At 40.7% G+C, this 13,776-nt stretch overlaps 1 protein-coding gene across 2 annotated transcripts in view; it reads left to right on the plus strand.

Moving 5' to 3' along the window:
* The window catches only part of vwa5b1 (von Willebrand factor A domain containing 5B1), a 93,199-nt gene that overhangs the window by 41,638 nt on the left and 37,785 nt on the right, over positions 1–13,776 (plus strand). For both annotated transcript variants that reach the window (XM_061902854.1, XM_061902855.1), the window contains exons 10-12: positions 1,062–1,264; positions 4,648–4,762; positions 4,847–5,032. In XM_061902854.1, coding sequence (XP_061758838.1) covers positions 1,062–1,264; positions 4,648–4,762; positions 4,847–5,032 — 504 coding nt within the window. The remainder of the gene's footprint in view (positions 1–1,061; positions 1,265–4,647; positions 4,763–4,846; positions 5,033–13,776) is intronic.

Here is a 13,776-nt window from a genome sequence, read left to right on the forward strand (position 1 = left end):
GTCTGTCTGTATTCCGTAAACTTTGAGGAAAACGTACATGTCGAGGTAGCCCTCTAGTGGGTTCTTCGGACCACCACACACTGCCAGGGGAGCCCGGAATTCAGGGTATAACACTGTTTTATTTTCATAAATCGCAATAGGCTTCTGATTTCCAAGCACAATGCCTTTTCCTCCTGCGTCCGCGCATCAGCATTTCCAACTCTGTGTCTCAACCCGGCTGCTGCTAATAAAGGCGATTATGTCAAGGGTTGTTGTTGACGAACCCCAAGATGCAGAGAAGGAGGGAGGCATTTTGCAGGAAAACATGATTTAATTTAAAACACTAGGACAAAAAATAAACAAAGGGTACAAACAAAAAACGCGCACGTGAGCGGATAACAAACAAAAAGAGCTAGCATGGGAGCTAGAAAATAAAAGGACCTTAGCTTGGAAGCTAGCAAAAACAAAAGGCTTAGCATGGAGGCTAGCATAAACAGAACAGGGAACAGAAGTCGTTACGTGTTGAACAAAGACAAAATAGGAAGCAGGAAACAAAAAACAGTGAGCTACAAACATCTAACGAATTATAGTTTAACGCTACGCTGCAACGACAAGAGCGACATGACATACGTGACACGAGAGCGACATCGACAAGACAATACAATAATCCAGCACTGACTGGAAGACAAAGCAGGTACAAATAGGAGCGGGCTGATTGACGCCAAGTGTGGCCAGGTGCCAATCAGCCGCAGCTGAGGGGAAAACAGCGCACAGGGAAAAAAACAGGAAAAAGACAAAATAAGAGCGCTGACAGGAACTAAAAACAGGAAATACTTAACACACAGAGGAAAAACTAAAACACAAACAAACTGTCGGTGGCAAGCCTGACAGTTTAGAAAACAAGGCCCACCTGGGCCATCTACTCACCCGTCGCTATAAGTTTTTATTCATCTTTTACACAACGTGCCAACTTCACTGGTTTTGGGGTTTGTAAATTAAACCTCCGAAGTCCAACTCCACATGGGTTCGGAATGCCTCTCTCGTCAATTAAAGCCGGTTGTTCTTCCTCCTTCCTGTCCCAGGAGGCGCTGCATTTGGCCTGCGAGTACGTCCGCAAGATCCGAGCCGACATGGGGGGCACAAACATCCTGGCGCCGTTAAAGTGGATCCTGAGGCAGCCCATGTTCAGCGGACACCCGCGTCTGCTCTTCCTGCTGACGGACGGGGCGGTGAGCGACACGGGCAAGGTCATCGAGTTGGTGCGCAGCCACGCCCGCTACGTCAGGTCAGTCCTCGCCGGACGCTTGTTTTCTTCCACATGTACCATGTATTGATTAACGTGGACCCCGACTTAAACAAGTTGAGAAACTTATTCGGGTGTTACCATTTTGTGGTTAATCGTACGGAATATGTACTTGTGAACGGCTTCCTGCCGTCATCGTGCGGGTTGCATGGACCATCAAGGAAGGACATGCTTTTGCAGGTTTGACTCTTGTTTATTTTTCAATAAAGCTTCGTCTTTTCTTGGGATCGCTTTTCAGCTGCTCCTCTCCTGCTCGCTCCTCTCTTGCCTTCAGTCTGCCGCGTCTTCGTCGCTGTGTTCGGCTTGCTCTCAGTCGTTCTCGCTCGTCCGGTTCTTCTACTCCTTCCGCCTCCTTCTTTCCTCCTTCTCCCCTTTTATATACTGCTAGGAGATAGGCAGATTGTGAGCCGGTGTGTATGTCACGCACCTGATTCAGATTGTGGCCGTGTCGCTCCCAGCAAGCCCCGCCTCTCCGCTCCCCCGCATCCTCCGCCTCCTGGCCGCCATCCTGAGTAGGATGGTACCCCGCCGTCGGCCCGTCGGCTCCGTCTCTCCACAGTACTGTACTGTGCAATCGACTAATAAAAGTTTCAATCAATCTACCATTCAGGACGTGGAGGGGCTTTCTGAAGGGCCACTTGTTTATGCCGCTTTAATCCCGCCGGAACAAAACACGCTTTAGTAACGACGTGGCAGCTGGTGACGTGTTGATGCTCGACGCCGCGGGAAAATAAATCTCATCGCCGCCAAGTCTCTGGAAATAATTGGCTTTTGTGGTTCTGCTGTTATTGAAGTGCTGCTCGAGTACACACACACACACACACACACGATCCAGCTCCCTTTCCATCTTGTGACATTTATCTGTTATTGATCCTGATTGACACACAAATATAACCACTTTTTGCCAATCCTACACGTAACAATCTGGCAAGGAACTACAAAAAAAAGACAATTTATGATCAAATTGTTTTTATTATTCATTATTAGATGTTTTTAATCGTATTTTAGTGTGTTAATGCTGATTGATAAGCATTTTGTCATGTAACAATTACTACATTGTATCATTTATTTGTTTATTTATACTTCATCTCAACATGTAAATATGGAATGATACGCATGTTATGCTTTTAAAAAATTGTTTTATTTCTACCCCGTGTCATTTATGTTTTTATTTATTACCTCGAAATGTAAATGTGGACTGAGAAGCATTTTATTTCTTTTATATTATTTTGTGGTATGACATGTTGATTACGTACTGTACATATATATGTATATGTATATATGCATATATGTGTGTGTGTATATATATATATATATATATATATATATATATATATATATATATATATATACATATGTGTATATCTACATATATATATATGGATGGATGGATGGATGTGTGTATATATGTAAAAGTGTACTTATGTGTATATATATGTGTCTATACACATATATATGTCTACATATATATGTATATATATATATATATATATATATATATATATATATACATATCTCTATATATACGGTGCGGCAAAAAAGTATTTAGTCAGCCACCGATTGGGCAAGTTCTCCCACTTAAAATGATGAGAGAGGTCTGTAATTTTCATCATAGGTACACTTTAACTGTGAGGGACAGAATGTGAAAAAAAACCAAACAGGAATTCACATTAGAGGAATTTTAAAGAATTTATTTGTAAATTATGGGGGAAAATAAGTATTTGGTCAACCATTCAAAGCTCTCACTGATGAAAGGAGGTTTTGGCTCAAAATCTCACGATACGGATCAGTTGCCTTGTCCCCTTAGCAGAAAAACAGCCCCAAAGCATGATGTTACCACCCCCATGCTTCACAGTAGGTTTGGTGTTCTTGGGATGCAACTCTGTATTCTTCTTCTTCCAAACATAATGAGTTGAGTTTATACCAAAAAGTTCTATTTTGGTTTCATCTGACCACATGACATTCTCCCAATCCTCTGCTGTATCATCCATGTATCCATTTTGGTATCAACTCAACTCGTCGTGTTTGGAGGAAGAAGAATACTGAGTTGCATCCCAAGAACACCATACCTACTGTGAAGCATGGGGGTGGGAACATCATGCTTTGGGGCTGTTTTTCTGCTAATTGATCCGTGTTAAGGAAAGAATGAACGGGGCCATGTATCGTGAGATTTTGAGCCAAAACCTCCTTCCATCACTGAGAGCTTTAAATGGTTGACCAAATACTTATTTTCCACCATCATTTACAAATAGATCCTTTAAAATTCCTACAATGTGAATTCCTGGATTTTTTTTTTCACATTCTGTCTCTCACAGTCGAAGTGTACCTATGATGAAAATTACAGACCTCTGTCATCATTTTAAGTGGGAGAACTTGCACCATCGGTGGCTGACTAAATACTTTTTTGTCCCACTGTATATATGTGTGTGTGTGTATATATATATATATATATATATATATATATAGTTTTTTTTTAATTTTTATATTCCACCTTATTTAAATGTGTTAATGCTGGTTTACAAGAATGTGTTTATTCTTTTCTAATTATTTATATTACATTTGATTTATTATCTAATGCTGTTATTTAAATGTTTAAATGCTGGCTGCAGAAAGCATGTTATCATTTTGTTATTAGAAAAAAAAATATTTTGTTGTTTTGCAAATGCTAACATACAATTATCTTTAATTTGTGTTGTTTACCAATGATTTATGTTTAATTTGTTTATTTATTTATAATTACTTCAGTGTTTAATTCGAACTGGCCAGCATCTTCGTATTTTTTATTTTCATCATTTCAATGTGTAATTGCTAAATGACAAACATAATAATATATTTTATTATTTAATTATTACATTTGTTTTTCAATGTTTAAATGCAAAGCATGTTATAAATGATTTAATATTTTATGTTTTTATTTTGTAAATGCTGACATCCGATTATATTTTCACTGTATTGTTTTTCTAATGATTTATATTTAATTTCTTGAGTAATTCTTTAAATTATTTCAGTGTTTAACTCTGACTGGTAAGCATGCTAGCATGTTTTATTTTTATTATTTCAATGTGTAAATGGTTAATGACAAACATATATTTATATATATATATTTTTTTTAAATATTATTTCAATGTATAATTGCTGAATGACAAACATTAATATGTTTTCATTATTTATTTTTCATATTATTTCAATGTGCAAATGCTTTATGGAAAACGTATTAAAACATTTTCATTATTAATGTTTTCCAATATTATTTCAATGTGTAAATAAATCCTGAATGACAAACATATTAATACATTTTCTTTATTAATGTTTCCTATTATTATTTCAATGTGTAAATACTGAATGACAAGCATATTAATGTGCAGATGCTTCACATTCGGCATCGGGCAGAGCGCGTGCAGGAGGATGGTGCAGCAACTGGCCGCCGTGTCCAAAGGGACAGCTGAGTTCCTGGCGCAGGGCGAGAGGCTCCAACCGCGCGTACGTCCTCCTCCTCCTCCTCCTGCCGCTGGTGGCCCTCACCCGGACCAGCGCCCCAAACTAAAGACGTCTCTGTCTTTCCAGATGATCAAGTCCCTGAAGAAGACCATGCGCCCGGTCCTCAGTGACATCTCCATCGAGTGGCTCTTCCCCGAGACCAAGGAGGTCTTGCTTTCCCCGGTGGGCAACACCTTCCTGTATCCTGGCGACAGTCTGATCGGGTACGCCGTGGTTTGCGACGCCACTCGCTACCACACCAACCCCAGATCTGTAAGTGGGACGTTTTTGGACGTTTGCATGACCGCTGGAAATGTCCTTATTCACGGTTCGTTGGTGGGCCTCCCAAGTCCATTAAGTCACATACAGCAATCTACTATTTCACCATACTTAATCTTTATTCCTAACTGTGCCCCGCCGTCCCCTACAAGTCAAGACTGGTGATAATTTGAGTATTGTGTGAAGTACTTAATCATTACGGAACAGATTTACAAAACATGAACTATGTCACTCTTGATTCAAACTTTGTTGTATTTTTGGTTACTATACCAGAAACACATCACATTTGGACTAATTCATTACTAGGTTGTCCTAATTTAGCTTATGAAAGTATCCTGTCTTGGAGTCAGGTTCAAAAACACAGATGACATCTATTAAACAGACAAGAAGCAAGGAATCATGCAGAGACAGAGTTCAGTTTAGCTCATGAGGAGAACGCATGGAGCTGCACACTTAGTCACAGTCCCGCCCTACGCCCGACCTGGGCAAATTAACATGCGGCCCGTTGAGCTTTTCAAACTAGCCCGCCGGACATTCCCAAATATTTTTTGTAGATTTTTAAGATGGAAACTGTAACTGCCATTAAGATGTGCAGTCATGTTTTCAAATGACTGTAAGTCTTGAACTATAAAAAGTATTTCAATGGTTGGAATCTGCGCTTTTGGATGATATACCAGTTACTATGGTCATCTAATTAGTTACTATGGTAATCTACGTCACAGCAGCTCAGACGAGGCACCAAGCAGTGTGGGTGGGAAGCGTTTCCACAGACGCAGAGGGAGATTTTCACAACAAAGTTCTAAACCTTAGTGATATATCAGATATATCAGATTGTAGGTGGGGTTTATATTTTACCCTTTGCGTTCATTTCCCACTGTTTGTTGCATTTTGGTTGCGTTTCACTTGATTGTAAAATATGTCGATCGAAAAGGGGGTGGGATATTCATATTTTGTCAATATTCAGTGTTTTATCCTTCATAGAAACATGTAAAATTCCATTGTGTGTTTTAAGGCGGTCTGTCATAGCGTTTTTAGCATTCAAGCACACATTATTGTGAGGTTTTGTATTAGTGTCCCTAAAAATAGATACACCGGCCTCCAGACACATTTATTTCTCTAAATGTGGCCCCCGAGTCAAAATAATTACCCAGGCTTGATTTAGAACTTAGTGTCATGTTCAAAAACACTGATGACATGTATTAAACAGACAAGAAGCAAGGAATCAGGCAGAGACAGAGTTCCATTTAGCTCATGAGGAGAACGCATGGAGCTGCACACTTAGTCACAGTCCCGCCCTACGCCAGACCTAGGCAAATTATGACCCGGGGGCCACATGCAGCCCGTTGAGCTCTTCAATCTGGCCCGCCGGACGTTCCCAAATATTTTTTGTAGATCTTTAAGATGGAAAGTGTAGCTGCCATTATGATGTGCAGTCATGTTTTCAAATGACCGTAAGTCTTGAACTATACAAAGTATTTCAATGGTTGGAATCTGCGCTTTTGGATGACGTACCAGTTACTATGGTGATCTAATTAGTTACAATGGTCATCTAATCAGTTACTATGGTAATCTACGTCACAGCGGCTCAGAGGAGGCACCAAGCAGTGTGGGTGGGGAGCGTTTCCACAGACGCAGAAGGAGATTTTCACAACAAAGTTCTAAAGCTTAGTGATATATCAGATATATCAGATTGTAGGTGGGGTTTATTTTGTACCCTTTGCGTTCATTTTCTACTGTTTGTTGCATTTTGGTTGCGTTTCACTTGATTGTAAAATATATTGATCGAAAAGGGGCTGGGATATTCATATTTTGTCAATATTCAGTGTTTTATCCTTCATAGAAACATATAAAATTCCATTGTGTGTTTTAAGGCGGTCTGTCATAGCGTTTTTAGCATTCAAGCAGACATTATTGTGAGGTTTTGTATTAGTGTCCCTAAAAATAGATACACCGGCCTCCAGACACATTTTTTTTCTCTAAAGGTGGCCCCCGAGTCAAAATAATTACCCAGGCCTGATTTAGATCTTGGTGTCAGGTTCAAAAACACTAATGACATGTATTAAACAGACAAGAAGCAAGGAATCAGGCGGAGACAGAGTTCCATTTAGCTCATGAGGAGAACGCATGGAGCTGCACACTTAGTCACAGTCCCGCCCTATGCCAGACCTGGGCAAATTATGACCCGGGGGCCACATGCAGCCCGTTGAGCTCTTCAATCTGGCCCGCCGGACGTTCCCAAATATTTTTTGTAGATCTTTAAGATGGAAAGTGTAGCTGCCATTGTGATGTGCAGTCATGTTTTCAAATGACCGTAAGTCTTGAACTATACAAAGTATTTCAATGGTTAGAATCTGCGCTTTTGGATGATATACCAGTTACTATGGTGATCTAATTAGTTACGATGGTCATTGTGACAGTCTCTTGCTGTCGTCGCTCGGTTTCAGCAGACCACCAAGGAAGGACATCTCTTTAGCAGGTTTGACTTCTTTATTTTGCAATAAAGCTTGGCTGCAGTTTGAATCGCTTTTCAGCTCCTTCCTCCACTGCTCGTTCGCCGGTCGCTTTTCAGCCGCCGTCGTCGTCGTCGTCTGCTCTCTGTCGCTCTTGCTCTTCACGCACTGCATCTGCCGCGGACACTCCAACTCCTTCCCTGATCTCTCCTCCTTCTCCCCTTTTATACAGCAGGAGGAGATGAGTTGATTGTGTGCAGGTGTGTGTGCCACGCACCTGATTTAAACTGTGGAGGCATTGCTCCCAGCAAGCCCCGCCTCTCCGCTCCACCGCATCCTCCACCTCCTTGCCGCCATCTTGGGCAGGGCACGCCGTCGGCCCGTTGGCTCCGCCTCTTCACAGTCATCTAATTAGTTACTATGGTAATCTACGTCACATCGGCTCAGACGAGGCACCAAGCAGTGTGGGTGGGGAGCGTTTCCACAGACGTGGAAGGAGATTTTCACAACAAAGTTCTAAATCAGGCCTGAGCAATTATTTTGACTCGGGGGCCACATTTGGAAAAAAAAGGGGCTGGGGGCCAGTATATCTATTTTTATGGACACTAATACAAAACTAGACAATAATGTCTGCTTGAATGCTAAAAACGTTATGACAAAACGCCTTAAAAAACGCAATGGAATTTTCAATTTTTCTATGAACGATAAAACACTGAATATTCAATCCACTTTATTTATATAGCACATTTAATCAACAATAACGTTTCCAAAGTGCTGCACAGCCATGTTAAAAACAATTGTAAAAATAAATAAAAAAATAAAAAAATAATAATAAATAAATAAAAAAAAAAAAAATAATAATAAAAAAATATATATAATATATATATATATATATATATATACATATATATATATATATATATATATATATATATATATATATATATATATATATATATATATATATATATATATATATATTATGCTCCACCAATGACTGAATAAAAACAAAATATAAATAAATATAAAACCAATAAAAACAATAGTGAAGTGAATTAAATTTATATAGCGCTTTTCTCTAGTGACTCAAAGCGCTTTACATAGTGAAACCCAATATCTAAGTTACATTTAAACCAGTGTGGGTGGCACTGGGAGCAGGTGGGTAAACTGTCTTGCCCAAGGACACAACGGCAGTGACTAGGATGGCGGAAGCGGGAATCGAACCTGCAACGCTCAAGTTGCTGGCACGGCCACTCTACCAACCGAGCTATGCCGCCCCGTAATGCTACTCTTTGTAGCAACACTTCTATCCTACACTTGACAAATTACGGTTGTATAAAAACAAATATGATTAAAAACAATTTTAAAGGGTAAAATCAATTAAAACAAAATATGAACGTCACACCCCCTTTCGATCGACATATTTTACAATCAAGTGAAACGCAATCAAAATGCAACAAACAGTGGAAAATGAACGCAAAGGGTACAAAATAAACCCCACCTACAATCTTATATATCTGATATATCACTAAGCTTCTGTGGAAACGCTCCCCGCCCACACTGCTTGGTGCCTCGTCTGAGCCGCTGTGACGTAGATTACCATAGTCACTAATTAGATGACCATAGTAACTAATTATATTACCATGGTAACTGGTATATCACCCAAAACCATTGAAATACTTAGTATAGTCATTTGAAAACATGACTACACATCATAATGCCAGTTACACTTTCCATCTTAAATATCGACAAAAAAATATTTGGGAATGTCTGGTGGGTCAGATTGAAAACCTTAACGGGCCGCATGTGGCCCCGGGCCATTAATCTGCCCAGGTCTGGGTTAGAGTGTCCGCCCTGATATCGGTAGGGCGTGAGTTCAAACCGAGTCATACCAAAGACTATAAAATTGGGAGCCATTACCTCCCTGCTTGGCACTCAGCATCAAGGGGTTGGAATTGGGGGTTAAATCACCCAAAAATGGTTCCCGGGCGCGTCCACCGCTGTGTCACCGCATTTGGTGTAATGTCCTTATTCTCGGTTCGTTGGTAGGCCTCCCAAGTCCATTAAGTCACATACAGCAATCTACTATTTCACCATGCTTGATGCTTTTTCCCAACTGTGTCACGCCGTCCCCTACAAGTCAAGACTGGTGATAATTTGAGTATTGTAAGAAGTACTCAATCATTACGGAACAGATTTACAAAACATGAACTATGTCACTCTTGATTTAAACTTTCTTGTATTTTTGGTTACTATACCACAAACACATCACGTTTAGACTAATTCATTGTCCTAATTTAGCTTAAGAAAGGATCTGTCTTGGTGTCAGGTTAAAAAACACAGATGACATCTATTAAACAGACAAGAAACAAGGAATCAGTTCAATTTAGCTAATGAGTTGAACGCATGGAGCTGCACACTTAGTCACAGTCTTGCCCTACGCCCGACCTGGGCAAATTAACATGCGGCCCGTTGAGCTTTTCAATCTGGCCCGCCGGACATTCCCAAATATTTTTTGTAGATCTTTAAGATGGAAACTGTAGCTGCCATTATGATGTGCAGTCATGTTTTCAAATGACTGTAGGTCTTGAACTATACAAAGTATTTCAATGGTTGGAATCTTTTGGATGATATACCAGTTACTATGGTAGTCTAATTAGTGACTATGGTCATCTAATTAGTTACTATGGTAATCTACGTCACAGCGGCTCAGACGAGGCACCAAGCGGTGTGGGTGGGAAGCGTTTCCACAGACGCAGAGGGAGATTTTTACAAAAAAGTTCGAAAGCTTAGTGATATATCACATATATCAGATTGTAGGTGGGGTTTATTTTGTACCCTTTGCGTTCATTTTCCACTGTTTGTTGCATTTTGGTTGTGTTTCACTTGATTGTAAAATATGTCGATCCAAAAAGGGGTGTGATACTCATATTTTGTCAATATTCAGTGTTTTATCCTTCATAGAAACATGTAAAATTCCATTGTGTGTTTTAAGGCGGTCTGTCATAGCGTTTTTAGCATTCAAGCACACATTATTGTGAGGTTTTGTATTAGTGTCCCTAAAAATAGATACACCGGCCTCCAGACACATTTATTTCTCTAAATGTGGCCCCCGAGTCAAAATAATTACCCAGGCCTGATTTAGAACTTGGTGTCAGGTTCAAAAACACAGATGACATGTATTAAACAGACAAGAAGCAAGGAATCAGGCAGAGACAAAGTTCAATTTAGCTCATGAGGAGAACGCATGGAGCTGCACACTTAGTCACAGTCTCGCCCTACGCCAGACCTGGGCAAATTAAGACCCGGGGGCCACATGCGGCCCGTTGAGCTCTTCAATCTGGCCCGCCGGACCTTCCCAAATATTTTTTGTAGATCTTTAAGATGGAAACTGTAGCTGCCATTGTGATGTGCAGTCATGTTTTCAAATGACCGTAAGTCTTGAACTATACAAAGTATTTCAATGGTTGGAATCCGTACTATACTAGTCACTATGGTAATCTATTTAGTTACTATGGTAATCTAAGTCACAGCAGCTCAGACGAGGTACCAAGCAATGTGGATGGGGAGCGTTTCCACAGAGAGTTTCCAGCGTGGCCAGCCTGAAATGCGGGTGTCAGGGACAGACGCGGAAAGAGAGTTTTACAGCAAAGTTTTAAAGCTTAGATCAGATCGTAGGTGTTTTTTTATTTTTACCCTTCGCCTTCGTATTTCACTGCGTTTCGCTCGATTGTTGGGTATGTTGATCGAGAGGGGGTGTGACGTTCATATGTTGTCAATATTCAGTGTTTTATCCTTCATAGTTAATATTGTAAATCCCCAATTCTTTATTTTCATTTACATTCTGGGTGTCTCATTCAGTAGAAAATGAAAAATTCCATTCTGTTTTTTTAATGTTTTTAGCATTCAATAAGACACTATTTAGAGGTTTTTGTATTGGTGTTCCTAAAAATAGATATACCGACCCCCAGACACATTTTTTTCTCTAAATGTGGCCCCCGAGTCAAAATAATTGCGCTGGCCTGCCCTACGCTCTAAGGTACAGTTCCCGCGTCCTTGAAGTCCTTGGCTGTTAGCGGGCTAAAAAAAAGATAACATCTGCGGCTGAGGCCACCCCTCAGACAAGAAGTTTTTGTCCTTGCACAGATAGAAAAGATGCTTAAGCACAATAGCTAATAACTATAGCAACGAACTTTAAGCATACTAAAGTTGTTGATTATTCTAACACTTGGTCGGCGTGTTCTTGTAGACCGTTTTATTCTCTCTGCGTCTTCCCTGTCCTCTGAGGATGTGGAATATGCTGAAGACAGGATGCCGCCTTCATCCTGAAGCTCTGGTGCTGAGATGTCAGGGTCCATGTCTTGATCTTGTCTTGTTCGATGTCCTTGCTGAATGGCATCAGATTTAGAATCGGAATCAGAAATACTTTACTAATCCCCGAGGGGAAATTTAAATTTTCAGCACAATCCCATTCAAGATCAGACAAACATTATAGGGGAGACAAAACAGGATCGCTGACGGATCTGCCAACTTCCGGCGCATCTTGTTGCCGACTCCTGTCATCGAGTTTCTCTCCTTCAGGTTCCACTGTGGAAGTGGTTCTCTCCCACAGGCTTGCGTGTGGATTTAGGAGAGTGTCCTGAGACTGCCTTGGGATCCACAAATTATACTCATCCTCACTTGAGGTCTCTGCATCTCTAGGGATTTCACGCACCTTGGTCCTTGCGTTGGGTCTGCTTTTCTTCTCTAGCCTACCAAGACGTTTATTGGTAGGACCATCAACGAAGTACGGACAGGGTAGCAGAAGATTAAGTGAAGAACCCTTTCATTCGGTTCCAAAAAGTGCATATTCTGTCTTGAGTATGTTCTTATTCAGTTTTCCATAGGCTATCGTCAGCATTTCGGGATTTTCTATGATGACTTTTTGTCTCCCGACTCGAGCCAATTGACTTTCTGAACGGCCTGTTTTCTTTTTCAGGACTGAATACACAGCTTTGGCCTTTCTGTGTCCTCCGTCCAATGCTGATTGAAGACTGTATGAATTTACTAGCTACTAGCTACTGGTGCTAACTCTTCAATAACATTCAAGCCTATTATTGGTTTGTCCGGCTACTTACTATCAAAGGGATTTTTAATTTGCTTCCTGGATTCGTCAGGCAGGCTAAATTTGACCCCTATCCAACCTTTTTTCTACGTCTGGTACACTAGTGGGTGATGTTGGACTTTTAGTACCATCAGCTGCCTATGGAGGGCGCTCCAAGACCGCATTTGACTGCTCAGGAGTTTCAGGCTCTACTGGTAGTTGCTGCTGTCAGCCTTTTTCAGGATGTTATCGATGAAATCATTTGTAGTACTTCTAAACCTGTAATCTCTTCACTTTCCAAGTATTTCAGAATATCTCTCCTCTTGCATTTCTTCCGTAAGTCCTAATTGCATCTCTTCACTTATTAATTTGAGATGATGCACGGATAAAGTGACACGTTTCTTTTCGGTTTCGGTCTGTGGTGATTCCCACTCAACATCCACGTTCAGACCGTGTTGGTATTTACTCACAAATCGCTGGTCTTGTTTGGTAGACTTTCTCCTTTCCTGTCGGCGGGTGAACGTTGTTCGCTGATCATGAACGAGTTTGACTTATTTACACGGGGGATAACTTCGCCCGACCGGGCGGGATTACCAAAATTGTGTTGCATCCCTAAAATGAACAAACATCGTCTCGTCGGTGCAATATTGTTGACAAAGTGGTGACCCTCGCCCCATCCTGGTTCGTGAATAACCGAGCATTTCATGGCACCCACCGGTTCCTAATTAGCCTGTTCACCTTTGGGATGTTCCAAATAAGTGTTTGATGAGCATTCCTCAACTTTCTCAGTCTTTTTTGCCACTTGTGCCAGCTTTTTTGAAACATGTTGCAGGCATTAAATTCCATAAGAGCAAAAAACAACAGCGTTTTCCGGTTCTGACATTAAAGGCCTACTGAAACCCACTACTAGCGACCACGCAGTCTGATAGTTTATATATCAATGATGAAATATTAACATTGCAACACATGCCAATACGGCCTTTTTAGTTTACTAAATTGCAATCTGAAATTTCCTGTGAAGTATCCTGTTGAAAACGTCGCGATATGATGACGCGTGCTTGTGACGTCACGGATTGTAGCGGACATTTTGATCCAGCACCCATCCCAGCTATAAGTCATCTACTTCAATCGCATAATTACACAGTATTCTGGACTGAATCTTTTGCAAATGTGTTCAATTAATAATGGAGACGTCAAAGAAGAAA

Source organism: Nerophis ophidion, linkage group LG06 (genome assembly GCF_033978795.1).
Source record: "Nerophis ophidion isolate RoL-2023_Sa linkage group LG06, RoL_Noph_v1.0, whole genome shotgun sequence".
NCBI classification, from domain to species: Eukaryota; Metazoa; Chordata; class Actinopteri; order Syngnathiformes; family Syngnathidae; genus Nerophis; species Nerophis ophidion.